A 21,032-nucleotide genomic window follows, 5' to 3' on the forward strand; every position below is an offset into this window, starting at 1 on the left:
TTTAACATAAACATAGCAGCGGAAACTGAATAATGTTTTAAACAATAACTTAAAATATATATAAAGTCATAACAAGAGTTTGAACATAAAACTGAATAAATAAACGTGAGGTCCTCGGGTTCGTACTACCGCCGATCCGAGCTAACTCACTGGTCCCCGCCCTCAGCCTCTGCATCGTCAGTACCTACATCAATCAAGTCTAGTGAGTCTAAAGACCCAGCATGCATATATCGTGAATAACACGTAAATATATCATAAAATCGCATGCAACGTAAAAATATCGTATCGTAAAGCGTAACGTGAAAATCGTGTCATGAGTAATTATAAATACGTGCATAACTGAAAAATCGTACATAAAAGAGTTGCTCGATAGAGCCCTGTCATAACATATCATATCGTAATTTTTCTTTAGAGATAATGTTCTACGCAAGTGGCCCATAACATAACGTAAGCGCCTGATCAGACTAAACCACAGTATACTGGGCGGTAGAGATCATCACAGCCCTTGGACTGGATATCCGTACCCATACATAATCGTAAACCGGTCGTAAGTCACCGGGTGAAGCAATCCCATAAGCGTAAGGTGGCCACAAGACATATCGCATATATCTCAAAAATAAACATTTTCTATTTTTTTTTTCATGCACGTAATATAATTATTATCCTGTTTTAATTTATCAAATGAGTTGGATCGTTCCCAGGCTCACTGCGACCTAATTCTAACATGAGACACATGCAAATAATCTCAACTTGACCAACACTTCATATTCGAACTAAAAACGAGACAATTACGCCCAACAAACTTAGTATCTAACCATGACTCCGTACCAACTCGAACCAACATCGAACCATCGTTTAGTCATGATTAAAATACATCTAAAATACTGTAAAATATATACCAAGGGCTGTAATACACGAAAATTGTGCATGGAGGCCAAAATCATGAAACGCTCTTTCGAGAGTCACTTTGGCACATTGCACCGTAAATTCTCGTACGACTTCTAAACTTAACCAAATCACAAAAGGCCAAAAACATGACCTTCCTAACTCAATAAGGTACTGTCCAGTCCAAGGCCATAGGCTAAAATCCAACCAAGAACTCGAAACACACCTCTGAACCGAAGGCACAGTTTCTGTCCAGGAAATTACAGCAGCAGCTGTTGCGCTTCCTTGCTTCGTTTTCGAGACAATTGGCCATTGGGGCTTGAACCACCGACCAGAGCCTCTTACCAACATTCTAAAGTGTGATTTGAACCATGGCTAAGGGCCCTAGGCCAACCACAATCCAAACCAACACTTACGACAAATCTGAAGTTCCACTCGAGAACACATATGCTGTACCGTGGGGAGTGTTGCTTGTTCTTGCTGTCATGTATCATTCTAGTGGCCATATGAACGACCAAGGCATGATATAGACATCATGAGGTATTGTGTGAACCATGGCTAAGGGCTAGAAGCCAACCAAGATCCACCACAAACCAAGAAGCCGAAGCTTCACACACACAAACAAAATTCAGAAAAACCAAAATCGAAGGGGCTTGCGTTGTTGCTGTCCAACTGACTTGGGACGTGGCTCAAGCCACTTAAGGCTGACTTGACCATATCCTATGCTTGCTAGGGAAGGGTCCTAGCCATGGCTACAGGCCCTTGGCCAGCCATGATCCAAGTAACACCCGAAACCACTCACAAGCTCCACCCGAGAACACACCTCACACGCGTGGGGTGTCTTGCTTGTTTTGCTGTCAAATGAAGGATCCAATGGTTATGAGGTTAACCATGGTCAATGCTAGACATGCTAAGGTGTTGTATGAGTCATGGCTAAGGGCTAGAAGCCAACCACAACCCACATGACACCATAAATTCGAAACTCAACACACACAACCAAAATCAGAAAAATGAATACCTATGGGGCGCTGTTCTTGTTTTATTTTTAAAACCGATGGGACCATGAACCAAGCCATGAAAGGTCATCTTGGTCACGTCCTAGACATGCTAAGGAAGTGTTCAAACCATGGTTATAGGCCCTAGGCCAACCAAGAACCGAACCCTTGCCTTAGACAAACAAGAATCAGAAATCGAGACTCGAAATGGCAACTATGGGAAGTTGCTGTCAAATCTCTTCCTCCAGCGTGTAGGGGCTGGAACCAATGGACTAACATGACCATAACATGCCCTAGTACATGTCTAGATGCAGCCTTGAGTGCTTGGAACCGAGCCAACCCCTGAAATCACAAAACCAACAACAACCGTGAAGCATGAAGGTGGCCGAGAAAACATTCTGCACATATTTTTTTCTAATGTTCTTGACATGATTTCAGTTTTGTCATGGATCAAGCACATGTAATGGTTTAAAAATAGATATATAACTTGATTGAAGAGCAAAGAAATAATATAGACATGCCTTAAGTTGTTTTTACAATAAACAACACAATACGTCGGATCGGGAGACACGACAACGAAAATGAAGACACCTTGCTATTGTTGTTGTCTTGGCCAAGAATGGGAGCTTCTAATTCTCTAATATTTCGTTCTAGGGGAAGTGAAGAAGATGGTGAAGGCTGTGGTCAAATAAGGTGTGCATGGGGGAGTAAATGATGCCAAGTTGGGGGGAAAAACATGCATTTTGATTGGTTGGCCTTTGTTTTCTTGTTGTTGAGAGTTAAATGGTATTCATTGGAACTGTGTGGAGTGGAGATGACCAAGACTTGTCTTCTCAATTAGTGTAAGATTTTATTTAAGTTTTGCTAAGTAGAATCCTATGTTAGATAAGCTTGATTAAAAGTTAATTAAGCACAATCTAGATGAATTAAGAAGCCTATAATTAAATTGGTGATTAATTAATTAAAGTAGACTTAAATCCACTTGATTTCAACAAGATAAATTATTTCTTAGCTCGAAATAAATTTAGGAATATTTTTGGATCATAAAATTTATCTCCGATTTCCTATCTCCGGTCCGATCCCGCTTATATATCTAAAAAGCTAAAATTTGAAATACGCAATTTAAAATCCTTAAAAATAACGTAAATGATTTAAATGAAATTAAATCAACAATTTCTTAAAATAATAACCATTTAAAATTAAATAATAGAAATTATGCACATATATACGCATATTGGTTGTTTCGGTACTACATGTAATGTCAAAACAAGATGAATCAATCTCGTCAACATAACGTAAACATTTGACCGTCCAATCTCAGTCAATTGCTGACACAATTCAAAAATTGTAGAAACCTTTAAATTCTGCATCATATCAAGTTTATAATGTATAAATTCATACTCCAAAGCAACAATTTCTTGATCTGTGAAATCTCCAGAATAAAACTTCGTTGCAAGCTTGCAAATATCATCACTGTTAAATGAGTCAAATGAATTTTTAGGATCTAAAGCTGAACTAAGATAAAGAAGTTTCACCGATGACTCATTGAACCGAGTATTTAACTCCATCAAAATGAAATCTATTGCTGCATTAAAAACATCAAAGTGGTAATGATGTTCTATTGTAGTTTGCCGACATGAACGTCCAATCTTATATAGACAATCAAGGTCAGGCACATCAATTTTATTTCTTGAGCAAAAAACTTTAACTTCGTGAAGAAATTCGTTCCACCCACATTCTCTAAATTCTTGAAGGCTAGTTTTGGTAGTAGTGGCAAATGTAATAGCAGTCAAAATGTCTTGAGATTTTCTTTGAAGAATTTGACAAAGAGTATATGTTGTTCTCATAATTTTATACATTAAGTGCAAAATAAACACAAATTCAAAGCTTGTCATGTTTCTGTAAATCCCCCGAACTTCAGCATTAGCTCTTCCATTTGGAGAATGATCACTGAGAACTTCAAAAACTTTGCAAGTTGCAGTGTACATACCTATCAAGTTTTTTACCGAATCATAGTGAGAACTCCAACGAGGAGCTCCTGCTCGTTGCAAATTACCAATCTGGTTTGCACCACTTCCAGAATCACGTTCTCCAATTGACAACATATACTCAATTTCATTTCTTTGTGCAGTATGTAATTTAGCAATGCGCTTAGTAGAAGAAGTGACAATATTAACAATATTGTCCAAATGAGAAAAGAATTACCAAATAACACTAACATCCTTAGCTGCAGAAACCAATGCCAGTTGTAAACGATGTGCAAAACAGTGGAAATAGTATGCATAGGGACAATCTTTGAGAAATAATGCTTGAAGTCCATTCCACGCTCCACGCATATTGCTAGCACCATCATATCCTTAATCTCTGATTTTCTTAACATGGAGATCATGATGAACAAGAACATTTGATATCTCATTTTTCAAATTCATTGAGGTAGTGTCACTAATATTTTTGATGGCAAAAAATCTTTCTGTCAAAATCCCATGATTGTTCACAAACCTCAATATAATGGCCATTTGCTCTCGTTTAGATATATCTCGGGCTTCATCAACAAGAATACAGAAGTATTTATCTCCAACTTCTTCACGAACCATCTGCCGTACTCTATTAGCCATAATATGTAAAATCTATTTCTGAATTTATGGAGCGATATATTGGGTATTTTTTGGAGCATTCTCAAGCACAACTTCATCAATTTCTGTATTCATTTTTGCAAAAGCCTTCACCAAATCAAGAAAATTTCCACGATTAGATGAAGATAGAGATTCATCGTTACCTCTAAACGAACAACCTTGAAGTGCTAGCCAACGAACAGCTACAATTGAGGTGCTCGAACGCAGATGATTTTTCTCTTTTTCCTCTTTAGATTGTGCATGCATCACTTTATCAATATGTTGTGAGGGCCTCATCAAATTTTCAGCATTTCTCTCACACATAGTATGAGGCGAAGAAGCTGTAGAACCAATATGGGCAAGAAAAACACATGTTTTTCCTTGGCTTATCTTTTTCCAATTGTCAAATCCTTCATTGACCAATGCCGAGATATTAGATGAATTAACATCATTCAGGAAAAGAAAACAATAGAAACAATATGCCTTATTAATTGAAGGCGAATACTCCAACCAATAAAATTTCTGAAGCCATTTTTTCTGAAAACGGCGATTCTAGCTTCCAAATTTTGTACTTGGATACTCCAACATATCTGGTTGATAAGGCCCCATATTTAGATATGAACGTCTTATCTCATCTCGTACATTAACATGATATTCACATATCTGTTTTCTTTTTCCTTGATCTCGTTCAATACAAGTAGATGGTGACTGATAATCGTCTCTAGGAGAGGAACATGAAGGAATTTGGATATTGAGAAATGGAAGACTTTCACTGGATTGATGTTGCATTGTAAAGACTGTAGGAATTGAAGTATCTTCACTAGCTTGACGATCTCTCTTCTTAAAGAAAGAGGATATCAATGTTTTTCTTTTCTTTGCAGCAAATTGATGTTCCATTTTGAAATAGTTCAAGTTATAATACTAAACAAGTAATAAAATAATTATCAAACAAATAAACAAGTAATAGTCAATCAATAACTCAACAACAAACAATCAAGACTCAAGAATCAATAGCTCATAAAAAAATATTCAAGCAATAACCAATTAATGACTCATAAAATAGACATATTAATTAAGGATTAAAAAAATTCGAATAACAAGAAATCTGCTATCAAATGATAAAAGAAAATTGAAAATTCATGAATATTCACGCAATAATCAAACGTTTAATTGAAAATTTTAGGAGAAATCTCAAATTTTATTTATCATCATAAATAATAAAATAACCATAATAATTTCAAGTTCTATATCATAATTCAAAATTATCTTTTATCTCTGAGACTGAGAATTGTCGCTTGATCTTTCAAACTTTGTGCGAGAAGAATTTAATGGGCAAATGAAGTAGTTTACTTATTTAAATGTCATGGTGAATCACCATGACATTTAATTAAGTAATTGGTGAATTATTAAGAATGGAGCTAACCCACTGGACCGAATCTTAGGATGAACAAGCAAATACGCAATTATGTATTTATGCGCCATGCCATCAATTAATTACACACACCAACATGCAATAACACACATTGGTGAAAAAGCTGAAGCAAGAAGAACAATAGTTACGATTCGAGTCTCGACACAACACATGCCTTAAGTTACAAGACAGAAAACAAAAGCAACTAAAAAGAATTAACTACTCGTTTTGTCGAAAAAAACACACATACACACGTAAAGGCTGACCACTGGTCAATGGTCATAGCAATGTGTTAAGAAGGTACCTTATTTTAATGGAACCAGCTAGCAAATTCTTTGGACCACTCCATCCAATTTCTCTATAAATACACATACCTGCCTCAGATTTCCACAGCACATATTTTTCACACCACCCGCATGCCCGTTACAATAAACTAAAGCCAACCAACCACCTTTCGTCCAAAATAAAAAGATGATCGGCATTTCATCAAACAAGTCATGGCCAACAGAGAAAAAGACAACCAAAAAACCACAAATCACGCATAGAGAAACCATCAAAAACAAAATCAAACATGTATAGCTGATTCTTACCTAGATTGTTGCCCTGTCGGATGAGCAATATGATTTCTTGGTGAGTCCGATTGCGCCTTCTTTCTCTCGCTAAAGGAGTTGGGAGAGATTTTGTAGAATTGATGTGTGCCGAAATTTTGTAGAATTGAGTATAATTGAGGCGGGTCGAAATTGGGCTGGACTGGACTGGACTGGAGTGGACTAGGACATTGGTGGGTGGGCTAAAATTTTAACTTAAGTATAAAAAAAAAAAAGTGGGATGGGCTACAGCCCAGTACAGCCCTCCAGTGCATCCGCCTCTGGCCCTGATGCGATGGGAACAAAGAAACAGTTGTGTTGTCCCGATCGTTTTGAACAAGTAAGGTTGTAATATTCACCTCTAAATCACGAACAATTTAACAACAAATATCAACGAGATAAACAATCGAAATTCAAGCGAACCTTCAAAGAACTCGTCTTTGACAATCCGATCGAAGATCAATCGACAAACGCCACAAAGTGTTAAACTTTGATAAGTTTGATTTGAGAAACACACAAAGGTGTATACAAAACCAAGCTTTGAAAAGTTGAGAGAAAAACTCTAAAACTTTGATATTCAATCAATAATAATATGAATTGTGTCCCAAAATTTCGTGCATATATGTTTACAAAATCAAAAGATATCAAATCTAATTGCCCAAAATAATTAAACTCTAAACAAGGAAAAGTCTGTGCCGCACGCATATGCGCGCCCCACCTCGCGCATATGCACGAATGTTACTGCCTTCAGATATGGCGCCGCGCGCATATGCGCGCCTATACCAGCGCATATGCGCGGAAGTCTCTGCCCGTATTATCTTCGAAATCTGTCTCTCGCGCATATGCGTGGGTCTCGCTGCCGCTCACAATTTTCTTCTAAGCGCCACTTTCGTTCCCTTTCACTCTCATTTAGTAGCATTACTTGAATATGCTTGATTCATCATCATTAAGCTTGAAATTCTGAGACAACAACGCTGCCTAAATCTTCTTTCAACAATTTGCACGTAACGCCCGATCAGATTCACATCAATATGTGTGCATTTGTCACTAACTATGATCGATTGGTCCCTACTTTCTGAGCATTTAACTAAATACTTATCCCTTACTTCCTCCTCTCAGATAAGAACAAGGAACAAAGTGAGGAAGATGAACAAGAATATTTCTGGGATGGTGAAAATGTTAATTCGTAACGATACCAGTCATGTTATTTCGTTTTTATTATATTTTTTTTATTACATTTCCGCATTTCGTTCAAGTTTTGTAAAGACATTGATATGATTTATGAAATAGACCGGTTTTGAATATTTGATTACTACGAGGCTTGTTGTTAATAGACATATGATTATTGACAACGTCGGATGTAGGGAAAGTTGTAGTGTATCGAAATAAAGAACATGAGAACACTGTCTGATATGGTAAAAAACCGGTTTGGTTCAGCCCAATCTAGTTAAGTTTGGTTTAATTGATGGTTAATCCGATGGGAACCCGGCCTAGTTTACAATCAAGTTGGTGTTTTTTCCCTTTTTCATATGGATGTTACCCAAACCTGGCTAGGTATTTGATATTATTATTCAAACGTCTCTTTTATTTTTTTTTTTTTTTGCAACTTTTCCTACATTTTAGGTATAATAATAATAATAATAAAATGAGTCGAGTTGAGTTGTTTAGAATACTTTATCTAGCAAGATTGCTATCTTGGTGCATTTTTTATAAAATTTCTCTTATTTAATTAGTCATGGAATAATAAATTTTAAAATCATTAAATTATAAAATAAAATAGCATAGCTTTTTTAAGTTAATGGTAGAATATATTAAATTTTTTGATATTAATTCATCATAGACAATCTTTTAAGTATATTAAGATTTTTGGGGTTTCCTTTGTTATTTTCCAGCCACTTTTTTTAAAAAAAAAAATCACATTTTTTTCTTTGTTTTTTGGCCTAAGTTCTCAAATTTCAATATTTTCTCTCACTAATTTTTATAATTATGGTATTATTTCAATTTAATATATATATCTATTTCATTAAAAAAAAATTGACGTGCGCCAAAAACACTAATATATATTATGTATACACACAACACAGCTTATACATCCACTTATTGATTGATATCTATAAAAAAAGTTCAGCGTATTTAATTTTTGTTATATACACTCCTCGTCTAAGAGATATTCTGTGAAAGTTCCTCACGAATTATATATATCAAAAAAAGTATCAGAGCATACGAGGGTTCTTTCATATTATCTTCGGATCAAGAATTGAGGTAAATCCAGTATACCAGATGTTCAGAAACACCAAATCTTAATTTTTTTCCTAAGTATCAGCATGTCATGGCCCATGAGTTAACGTTATCCAAGAAAACGAAAGAACCTATAGCTTTTTTATGTATCATCCGCCCATTGCCATGCAATTGTGAATATTTATTATGATGGTAATTGGATTGCAAACTGTTTCCGACTTTCCGACAACCATTAGGTGAAACTAATTTGGTCGCAGTAAATGCTTGTACATTTTATTCATTGAGCAATAATACAAGGCATTCAATGTTTCTATCATCCATGTTTGATGAATATATATATTGATAGATGAATCAAAATTTGAATAGGATTGTCAATACTCCATATGTGTCAATTATTTTTCGATTGTTCTAAATATATAATCTAATTTCTACATTTAGTAACGTTTTTTTTTACTTACATATTTGCATTAATTAAGTATTGGAAAACGTGCAACCATTTTCTGAATAAATTAAATAGTTGGTTAGTTTGTGGAGTTATGCTACATGTATGTCCATATTTGTACATCAATTTGTACAACACAAAAAATTCAATACAAAATTTTAATTTGTCAAAATTTCACTATATATGGAATACAAAATCCTGCGATATAACAGTAAAATCTCGCGATATAATAGTTGTAAATATCGCTGTAACGGAATATTAGTTGTACTTGTTAACATTATTTTTGTTTGTGAATCATGTTTCCAGATATTTTCTTAATACACGTGTGAAAACAAAGAAACTTATATATTTAAGACGGATGTCAACTGTAATATGTGCGCGTGTGTGTTTCGATGAAAAACAATATTGATGAACATGAAAATGTTATTAAGGTCGGGCGATTATCTGAGTAAAAATCAGATACTTAGGCAGAATGTTAAAGATGGCAAAATTGTCGATACATACATTTTAAGGATTATAATCAGTGTCTAAGCTATAACAATGTTTTTTTAAAAGATAAAACGACTTGCTTCATATGATATTAGGCACAAGAAAATAGAATTCTAGGGTTTCTTAGCTACAGAAAATACAATGTACGACTCTATGATTATTGATATGGGGCCAGCGAAAAAGAACTTGTCGCCTGATTGATGGTAGAACCTTGTCTGGAACTAGATTTTTCCTTTTTATGCATTTTCCTTGGAAAAATGTTTTCTTGATTTGCACCAAAAACTACTGAAGAATGAGCGAAGAGAAGCTCAAGATTTTGATGTATCCATGGCTGGCCATGGGGCATCTTACGACATTTCTTCACCTCTCCAACAAACTTGCCGAAAGAGGCCACATAATTTTCTTCCTCCTCCCCACAAAAACACAGTCCAAATTGAACCAATTCAATCTCCACCCGGATCGCATAAGCTTCATACCGATCACAATCCCTCATGTCGAAGGCCTCCCAGAAGGAGCCGAAACCACAGCAGACATTAGCTTGGCAATGGGTCCACTTCTCAGGCAAGCAATGGATCTCACACAACCCTTGGTTGATTCTTTACTAAAGGAAATCAAACCCCATTTCGTGTTCTTCGACTTCACGTATTGGTTGCCTGCTTTGGCGCGGCGATTTGGCATTAAATCCGTTGGTTATATGATCGTAAGCCCTGCCTCTGTAGGGTACCTCCTTCGCGATGAGCTTGAGGCTGACGCTTTGTTGGAACCTCCCACCGGTTTCCCTCCATCAGTACTCAAGCTTTCCCCGCAAGAAGTGCGTTCGCGGATGCAATGGTGCACTTTGAAAGAACGTTGGAGTGGCATGAACTTTGTGGAGCGTTTAATTATGTCAATTGATGAATGTGATGCACTTGGATTCAAATCATGCAGAGAAATGGAAGGGCCATACTGTGAATTTCTTGAAAAAAAGCACAAGAAACCGGTTATTCTGGCAGGCCCCGTGTTACCAGAGCCGCCGACCGTGAGTCTAGATGAGACATGGGCCAATTGGCTGCATCAATTCACAGCCAAATCAGTAATCTTCTGCGCATTCGGCAGTGAGGCCATTCTGAAACTGGATCAATTTCAAGAACTGGTTTTGGGTTTGGAAATCACCGGGCTTCCATTTCTTGCTGCAATGAAACCACCAGAAGGATGTAATACCGTGGAAGAAGCATTGCCCGAAGGTTTCAAGCACAGAACTGAGAAAAGAGGCGTCATCCACGGAGGTTGGGTACAGCAACAGCTCATCTTATCCCATCCTTCGATCGGATGCTTCGTCACGCATTGCGGGTCAGGTTCGTTGTCGGAGGCGATGGTGAGCGAATGCCAGTTGGTGCTAATACCACATAAGGGGGACCATTTCATCAATGCAAGAATGATGGAGGGAGAGTTGCGGGTAGGGGTCGAGGTTAAGAGGAGAGAAGAAGACGGATTTTTCACAAAAGAGGCTGTGATGGAGACCATCAAATTGGTTATGGAAGAAGAGAGTGAGATCGGGGNTTATCATCAGACTCGAGCTCGATTTGTCTTGAAATTACTAAACTCACAAAAAGCTTGAGTTCGGCTCATCCAAAACTCGTTTATCATGTTAATCAAGTCGGGCTCGGGCTTAGTTCATTAATTGCTCGTTTATCTGTCCAACAAGCCTAACTTGAGCTCGGGCTCGTTTTCGAGCCCCTAAAGCATACAGTTAAGCTCGAGTTTTAGCTTGATTCGAGCTTGTTAAAAATTAAATGTATCTATGAACTAATTTTTAATCAGACATAAAAATACAAATTCATTCATAAATAATCAAATCAACAAACATAACAACTAAAAATACATAAACGAGCCGAGCTAGAGCTCGAGCTTACGAGCCCCTAAACAAGCTGAGCTCGAGAGCCTATTAACGAACATGTTTTCGAGATCACGAGCTGAATATCTTTAGGCTTGAGCTTGATTTGATTAAATTGTCAAGCCCAAAATCGAGTTTGTGCTTGACTGATATGATTAACAAACGAGCTTTTTATCGAGTCGAGCTCCGAATAGCTCGCGAATGGTTTGGTTCGTTTACATATCTAATTAATTCCTTCACCCTATACATTCATACAACACAACTAAATACATGTAATTCGAAATCCAGTACAAGACATGTATTAATTTCAAAAATTAAGATTGAGATATCTATCAAATTTGGAAGAGAATATTATATATAAGGCAGTTTTTACTCAACAAGGAAGCGTCTTGAAATTGTGGAAGAATCATCTCGAAATTTATGGAAGGAGCATCTCGAAAGTTTGAAAGGAATATCATTCCAATTATGGTAAGATTTTCACCTCACCACTATAAATATCACCACCTCATTCTCAAGAATCACTCCATCAAATTCATTATATATTTCTAAAATCATCTCCCATGTGCTGCAGCATTTTCGAAGATTTTGTAAGGCGAAGTTCTGTCCATTTTTCGAGTGTATGTTTAGGGCAAGATTTTATCGAAATCCGATCTCTACCATTCAAAATACAATATCATATGCTTCAAACATCATATCCAAAATTCAGACAAATCTGATGGTTAGATTCTGTATATAGTCTTCGCAAAAATACTGCTCAAATTTTAGGCGAGAACAGCATACATACGTTTTTTCGTCCATAAACAGGTCAAAATGATTCTAGACCAAATCTCCACCGTCATAATTTAGTTGATGTAATATGGAACGTAGTGTGAAAGTTTGAACTCGATCCAACGGTACAATAATTCCTAAATAATTCTGCAAAATGATTGATTTTCTGGTCGAGGTGTTACTGTGTTTTGGATGTGTCATTTGTATGATTTTCTATTGTTTCGATTTCTTCAAGCAATACTAAGGTAAGTGGGCTTGTTTTAAAATATATTGTGTATGAATTATTTCGTTTTTGAAAGTTTCGATCGATCACCGTTATTCTTTTTCTACTTATCATATATTTTATGCTTTGACATTATGATGATTCAATTGAATATGAGTGAGAATCCCAATATGAAATATTTTTATGGCCCTTACACGATGAGATTGTAACCATTATACGGCCTCACCCCTTAAAAGAGTAAAAATTAGGGACTAATATCAGTAAACCATGAAAAGTAGATTAATCTCATTGTCTAGGCCAAGTTATGCTTATGTTTATGCTTATGATATATGATAAAAAAATATGTTATGCATAATGTACTGTTTTTTCAAATATCATGTGTATTTATTATGTGTGTGCTCGAGTGGCCTCCACTTACTGAGTGACGACCATATCACTCACCCCTTACTCTACCTTTCCTAGATAAGTCAGAAGAGGAAATCGAGGAAGATGAACAAGACCAGTTTTGGGCTGATAATAAGATGAATCAAGAAGTTTATTTTATTTTTAGCTTATTTAAGTATTTTATTTCTAGTTGTAAACGCTTCCGCATATTTTTATCTTTTTAAGAATCTATGTTGTAAAGACAATTTTATAATTGATTACGGGTAATAAACTTGTTTTTGCTTTATATTGTACTACGAGACTTGTTGTTTTCAATTGTGTTGTTGTTAAACAACTTCGGTATCGACTAACCCCAATCTCAGGGCGTAACAATTAATGAACTATTTGTGAGAGCAATAATTTAGTCATAATCATTCAATTCATTCCAAGTGTTGGAACATTTTAAGTTTTCGTTATTTAACAAGGTTGTTGATCCAACAGATGATTACAGAGACTAAACTAACTGACTTCAAGAAATAAAATTGACTATTCATAAAAAGAAGTTTTCTAAGGAGACTAATCGATTACAGAGCCAGACTGATAAAACATAAGAAGGGCATTGATAGCCAAATCGATTCAAGGATATAGATGAAGCCCAACTGACAGTCTATCTAAGACGATCAATCAGTCAAAATCCAAATATTCTCTGAAAAATCAGTAAAATAAGTAATAAAGGATCAGAGCCTAGCTGAAATAGCGTATAAAGTTTTCCGTAGCAACAGTCACTGAATCCTAATTTAAAAAATCCTAAAAATTGAATAAAATATATTTATTATCAAATAAATATTCTTGATTAATTGTTGTTTAAATAAAAATTATAATACGATGCAATTGATCCGAATTAAACTGTCGGTTATATTAGAGCCATGTTACATCATATTTATAATTTTTTTATTTAACAAAAATACAAAAATGTCCACCAACTCTATTCTAGAAAAGTTAATGGATTAAAAATTGTTGGTATTTTACGATTTGCTTCCGTGAACTTTTCTAAAGGATGGAAATCGCTTTGGCATGATTTGTAAAGTTTCGTGTTCAATCAATCTACAGGGTTTGTTTGTTTTGTTTTGTTTGTTCGTTTGTTTGTTTTTTTGTTTTAATCTTTATTAGATATATCGCATCACTTTTTATTGCTTAGATTTTGTAGTTTTTTTTTGGGTAAATTTCAAATCTCTCAGAATTTTTTCCATTATCCCTCCTTTTCCTCGACTTCTTTAATTTTCAATCCAAATGTTTCGTGATATCCTTTCAATTGTAGTATTTTATCATAATTAACAATTGATTTGTTTTATAATTATTTATAATCAATTTTATTTAAATCGACATGGTAGTTTATTTCTATGTTTCTCAATTATGAAAATTAGTTCTTTTTTTTATGTAGATTTATAAAAATGTTATAATTAAATTAAATATTTGAAATATAAAATTGTTTCACACACAGTACATGTTAGGTTGCCAGTTTAAATAAATAGTAGTGTAGAATGTAGGTTATTAACAAAAGTTGATCGATTTCGCTTCAAAAAACATTTTCTTGATTCATCCAAAAAACAGGAGGAGGATGAGTGAAGAGAAGCTCAAGATTGTGATGTATCCATGGCTGGCCATGGGGCATCTCACTACGTTTCTTCACCTCTCCAACAAACTTGCTGAAAGAGGCCACAAAATCTTCTTCATCCTCCCCACGAAAACACTGTCCAAATTGACCCAATTCAATCTCCACCCGAATCTCATAAGCTTCGTACCAATCACAATACCTCATGTCGAAGGCCTCCCGGAAGGAGCCGAAACCACAGCAGACATTAGCTTCGCAATGGGTCCACTTCTCAGGCACGCGATGGATCTCACACAACCCTTGGTTGATTCTTTGCTCAAGGATATCAAACCCCATTTTGTGTTCTTCGACTTCACTTCTTGGCTGCCTGCAATGGCGCGGCGATTTGGCATTAAATCCGTTGGTTATATGATCGTAAGCCCTGCCTCTGTAGGTTACCTCCTTCGCGATGGTGAACGAATGCCAGTTGGTACTAATACCACATCTGGGTGACCATTTTATCAACGCAAGAATGATGGAGGGTGAGTTGCGGGTCGGAGTCGAGGTTAAGCGGGGAGACGAAGATGGATTTTTCACAAAAGAGGCTGTGAAGGAGACCATCGAATTGGTTATGGAAGAAGAGAGTGAGATCGGGAAAGAAATCAGGGCAAATCATGCTAAGTGGAGGGATTTCTTGTTGACTAAAGGGCTTGAGGATTCTTACATGGATGAGTTTGTTCAGCAGCTGAGAAGCCTTGTAAAATGACTTCAAATTATCTCTGTCCTATTATTTAATGACATGAAATAAATGGATCAATCGTCCCTCCGATCCTTATTTTGATTTTTCAAGGTGACAGAAGCGTACGATGTAAACCTGCATAGATCAATCCAGGATCTGTTACTTGTATTTCTATGATATCATAATCACGAACAAAATATAGAGGGGACGAACCCTCTCGCAGTCTTTCCTCCTTGTAAAAATAAATAAATAAAAATCAGTGCATTTCATGTCACTTGCAGGTCGTTTCAAAACTTCACCTATGCTCATCTTCATCGCCAGTCAAATTTTTGTTATTAAAACATCGGTGCTACTCGCTAGACTGAGAGCATTATTTTGGTATGGCATTGCTATAATCTTGCTAGCATTGGATTAAGATTTGGGAAGTGTTGTGTTGTTCTTCAGTTTAATTGTGGTGTATGAATGTACAAGGGGAAGGAATGAATTAGGGATGTAAACGAACCAAATCGTTCACGGGCTATTGGGAACTCGGTTTGATAAAAAGCATGTTTGAGTTCGTGTCACGCCCCGAGACCGGGGTTAGTCGACACCGGCGTTGTTTTACAACCACACAATTGAAAACAACAAGCCTCGTAGTACAGTATAAACCAAAAACCAGTCTATTTCATCATTAACTCAAAATAATCTTGTCTTACAGCGATAAATTCCAAAACGAAATAAAATGTGCGGAAGCATTGTACAACTTGAATCAAAACTTAGGAAGAACTTAAGCGAGAAATCTTCATATCTCGAAACTTCATCACCAACCCCGAAGCATGTCTTATTCATCACCGTCTACTTGATCTTCGTTCTTATCTGGAGAGAGATGTAAGGGGTGAGTGTTTTGGAAAACACTCAGCAAGTGGGGGCCGATCGATTACCACAAGTACATATAAATATAATTTAAAACCCATATTGCAAACTGATTTTCAAAACGTAGTATATCATATCAGATCAGAATCAGAATCGAAATGCGAAACAGAGATTATCAGACATTCAGAACAGAACGAATCAGAACAAACGAAAACACTGTTATTCATCTCGTTATCCATGGTCAAATTGTCCCCGATTTGTTAGTCCTCTAAGGGGTGAGGCCAAAACACAGTTTTATACCCACTGATGGGGGCCGGAACACAGTTTTATACCCACTGATGGGGGCCAAAACACAGTTTTATACCTACTGATGGGGGCCGGAACACAGTTTTATACCCACTGATGGAGGCCATATAATTTACAATCGTCGTTCCATATCCCACTCGAATCATAACAGTGCACCACAGAATCAGATGTATCAAACAACACTTATCGGAATTTTTGAATGAACTCAGCAGAATCAAAGAATATCGAAAATAGGAGGAAACATATCGTACATCGATCGAGATTTTATAAAATATATAATAGCATTTTCGAAAGTGGTTTGACACACATACAAGTATGTCACGAAATACTTATTCAAAGTTTAAATTACAAAGAAATATATAGCAAAAGCCCACTTACTGATTTCGTTTGGATTAAAACGCTAGAAGGACGTGCTAAAAGAACTCCGTTCGAACTCGGCTGTAGCAATGCTTCGAATTTGGCCTGCTTTCCAGCAGCTATATTTCGAATTTCTGTAGCTACGGGGAGGGATTTTGCAGTAGGAGAAGTGAGATTACTACCACTTCGGTCCTCTTTATATAGGGTTGGAAAATCAGCTACAATGGTAAGCTCTTATCAGTCCAAGAATGTCGCTGATTGCTTAATCAAATAGATGAGTGCACTTTTCTCTCCCGAATGAACCTGGACTGTTCTTGATTCAAGATACACACCCGAGATTCATGCTATAATAGTGAGTGATTTTGGCTCCCTTAAGTGCAAATGGAGAGTGATTTTGGCTGCATGAATCTCTTCCAAGATTGGTGCACTTTCATATTGAACAGTCTTCACATTTGATACCACTTAAATGTCATTACTCATGGTCATTAACATCCTCTTAATGACACCTATTCATGGCCATTTAACCTCATATTTAAAATACATATTAATGATCATTAACTTCCTCTTAATTATCATTATTTTTCTTTTAATATAGGTAGTTTAATGGTTGATTTGTTGTGGTTTAATTTAGTCTTTAACAATGGTGATAAAAGGTCAATAATGAGGGAAAAATGATTATTCAAATTTCCAAGATTATGATTGCAGGGAACACGAAAAATGTTGGGCCAAAAAGAATGAGCTGAAATTTCCTATGACATATATAAGTCTTCCCGTTGCAAGATTTCGGGTCTTCACAGTTCGTTTGTTGATCATATCAAGTCAAGCTCAAACTCGATTTCGAGCTCGACAATTTAATCAAATCAAGCTCAAGCCTAAGGATGATATTCGGTTCGTGAGCTCGCAAACATGTTCGTTAATAGGCTCTCGAGCTCGAGCTCGACTTGTTTAGGTGGCTCGTAAGTTCGAGCTCTACTTCGACTCGTTTATGTATTTTTCGTTGTTATGTTTGTCGTTTTGATTATTTATGAATGAATTTATACTTTTATGTCTGATTTAAAATTAGTTATAGATATATTTAATTTTTAACGAGCTCGAATCAAATTCAAACTCGGGCTCAATTGTATGGTTTATGGGCTCGAAAATGACATCGAGCTCAAGTTAGGCTTGTTAGACAGATAATCGAGCTATTAATGTACCAAACTAGAATCCGACTTGATTAACATGATAAACGAGCTTTTAATGAGTCGAGCTCGAGCTTTTCACGATATTAATAATTTCAAGACTAATCGAGCTCGAGTCTGATGATAAAAGCTCGAATCGAGCCGAGCTCGAGCCTCCATCAATCTTAATCCAGTCAAACTCAAGTTTGATATTGTTTGGCTCGATTTTGATTGTTTACATCCCTAAATGAAATTAATAGGAGTTCGACAATAACGAGGGGATACATATTCAGGTTGCATCAACTTTCGGAATATGATATAATTGTAATTAAACAAAATTTACAATTTGAAATTGAAGGAAGGGTATGATGCATTTTTTTCTATTTATATTTATATAAGTCTTTGATTATTTATCCTTATTGAAATTAATCCAATTATTAACGGGTCTCCGAGTTTAAGAAATTTTTATTTTTTGTAAGTAAATACTGGATTAATTGGAATTAATAGACCTGTATCGTATTAGTAAAGGCATCCTTGGAGATCAAGATTACATTTGCCTTAATTTTACTTGATGGATTTATTCTGAACGGTTAGCCGTCAAATTTGCATTTAAAACCTTGAATTTTACTTTAAACATCCCTGTGAACTAATTTTTATTTTTACTTTTATTTTTATCATCAATATTATATTCATAGGTTAAGTGGTGAGTAAAATTTTTTATTTATAGGTGAATTCAAATGTCAAGAAAAGAAATTCTCTTATTATTTTATCCAAAAACTAGTGAGCATCTATCAAAAAATTCAAAAGCTTTAATTGATCATCCTCCATCATATTCAAGATTTACGTCATAGCTGAAATCTATTCTTTTACTTCAATTTTCATTGGAAATTTCAGACTCCCACTCATAGGTTTCAATCTCCTATAAGATTTCCAGCTTTCGCTTCGTTTTAGTTGTAAATTATGCACATTTTTGACAATGGCAGAATTTGAAGTTTTTATTTCAGATTTCATCGTCTTCATAGATAGTTTTTTTAGTTTTCGACGTTTAACCAGATATTAGAACGAACGATCGAATTGAGGTACACAATTCGTTTATTTTAGAAGTTAGATTTCCACGTATTTTTTTCGTTTTGGCACTGACTTACTTTGTTCGTCTGCAACACCCAAATATTATGCAAACACATAGTAATATCAATCAAAGATACATGCAGATCTACATATTACGACTCCGGTCGCCTTGAAAATCAAAATAAGCATCAGGGATGGACTGTGATCCCTTTATTTCAATTCATCAACACTAGATAAAAGGACAGAGAGAATTTGAAGTCATATTAGAAGGCGTCTCAGCTTCTGAACAAACTCATCCATGTAAGAATCCTCGAGCCCTATAGTCAACAAGAAATCCCTCCACATAGCATGATTTGCCCTGATTTCTTTCCCGATCTCACTCTCTTCTTCCATAACCAATTCGATGGTCTCCTTCACAGCCTCTTTTGTGAAAAATCCATCTTCGTCTCCCCGCTTAACCTCGACTCCGACCCGCAACTCACCCTCCATCATTCTTGCGTTGATAAAATGGTCACCCAGATGTGGTATTAGTACCAACTGGCATTCGTTCACCATCGCCTCCCATAACGAGCCCGACCCACAATGCGTGACGAAGCATTCGATGGAAGGGTGGGATAGGATCAGCGGTTGCGGTACCCAACTTCCGTGGACGATGCCGCTTTTCTCAGTTCTGTGCTTGAAGCCTTCGGGCAATGCTTCTTCCACGGTATTAAATCCTTCTGGTGGTTTCATTGCAGCAAGAAATGGAAGCCTTGTGATTTCCAAACCCATAACCAGTTCTTGAAATTGATCCAGTTTCAGAATGGCTTCACTGCCGAATGCGCAGAAGATTACTGACTTGGCTTTGAATTGATCCAGCCAATTCGCCCATGTCTCGTCTAGACTTACGGTTGGTGGCTCTGGTATCACGGGGCCTGCTAGAATAACCGGTTTATTGAACTTTTTTTCCAGAAATTCACAGTATGTCCCTTCGATTTCTCTGCATGATTTGAATCCAAGTGCATCACATTCATCAATTGACATAATTAAGCGTTGCACAAAGTTCATGTCGCCACATCCATATTCTTTCAAAGTGCACCTTGGCCTCCACGAACGCACTTCGTGCGGGTTAAGCTTGAGTACTGATGGAGGGAAACCAATGGGAGGTTCCAACAAAGCGTTGGTGTTAGGCTCGTCGCGTAAGAAGTACCCTACAGAGGCAGGGCTTATGATCCAATAACAAACGGATTTAACGCCTAATCGCCGCGCCAAAGCAGGCAACCAATGCGTGAAGTCGTAGAACACGAAATGGGGTTTGACTTCTTTGAGTAATGAAGCAACGAAGGGTTGTGTGAGATCCATTGCGTGCCTGAGAAGTGGACCCATTGGAAAGCGAATGTCTGCGGTGGTTTCGGCTCCTTCCGAGAGGCCTTCGACATGAGGGATTGCGATTGGTACGAAGCTTATGTTAGAGTAGATGTCTTACAAGCAACTGTTGGCTAGAGATTTTATTGACTCAATTGTAATTAACAATCTTTATTTTAATATAATTCATTAGTTCATGGTTTGTTATTTCTTTATCTGTATACCAATGTCATCAAACATAGATAAAGACCTTGATTATACTTTAATGCAAATGAATCGTAATTCGATGTTGAAACTCATTTGTAAACACTGTATGATCTAAATTCGTTCCTAGTCGATTGAGCCGCCTAAAACATGGATAAAGGTCGCTTGAGCTCGAGACTAGCATCTGTGATGTTGTGTACTGCGTTTCTTGGTATGAGCATAGAGATGTCCAAACATGCAGATGGGTAGTCATATGATGATTATACCGAACAACCCTCCCTCGGACTTTCCAAGTGGTTATCATTCATCGAGAGGATAAGTCCGTGGTTATGATTGTACATCATTAGTCCTTACGACCTGGGACAACACTGAGGCTCTATATGCTAGGGCTGTGCTTTGACTCGTTTACCGGCTCCAGGAGAGTCATCAGGTGGCGAGGTTGGGTACAGTTGCGACACATATAGGAGCCAGTGCATTGTAGTCGGGGATTCACCGCTCACCTACGGGTGTGGATATCCTATGTGA

The 21,032-nt window shown here is 36.6% G+C and overlaps 2 protein-coding genes and 1 long non-coding RNA gene across 3 annotated transcripts; 2 read left to right on the forward strand and 1 right to left on the reverse strand.

Annotated features, from left to right (window-relative positions):
* Positions 1-3,522: 3,522 nt before the first annotated feature.
* Positions 3,523-4,040, forward strand: LOC140957611 (uncharacterized). Its single transcript, XR_012171653.1, has 2 exons — positions 3,523-3,647; positions 3,685-4,040. It is a non-coding gene; the product is annotated as an uncharacterized lncRNA (long non-coding RNA).
* Positions 4,041-9,934: 5,894 nt separating this feature from the next.
* Positions 9,935-15,388, forward strand: LOC140957628 (cyanidin 3-O-galactoside 2''-O-xylosyltransferase FGGT1-like). The gene is made up of 2 exons (XM_073414958.1): positions 9,935-11,106; positions 15,043-15,388. The coding sequence occupies exons 1-2, from the start codon at positions 9,952-9,954 to the stop codon at positions 15,241-15,243; spliced, it is 1,356 nt and encodes a 451-aa protein (XP_073271059.1). The 5' UTR covers positions 9,935-9,951; the 3' UTR covers positions 15,244-15,388.
* A 3,673-nt stretch (positions 15,389-19,061) lies between these two features.
* LOC140957488 (cyanidin 3-O-galactoside 2''-O-xylosyltransferase FGGT1-like) lies at positions 19,062-20,387 on the reverse strand. The gene has a single exon (XM_073414776.1). The coding sequence runs from the start codon at positions 20,322-20,324 to the stop codon at positions 19,218-19,220; it is 1,107 nt and encodes a 368-aa protein (XP_073270877.1). The 5' UTR covers positions 20,325-20,387; the 3' UTR covers positions 19,062-19,217.
* Positions 20,388-21,032: the final 645 nt, after the last annotated feature.

This window comes from Primulina huaijiensis, chromosome 14 (genome assembly GCF_012295235.1).
Source record: "Primulina huaijiensis isolate GDHJ02 chromosome 14, ASM1229523v2, whole genome shotgun sequence".
Lineage (NCBI taxonomy): Eukaryota > Viridiplantae > Streptophyta > Magnoliopsida > Lamiales > Gesneriaceae > Primulina > Primulina huaijiensis.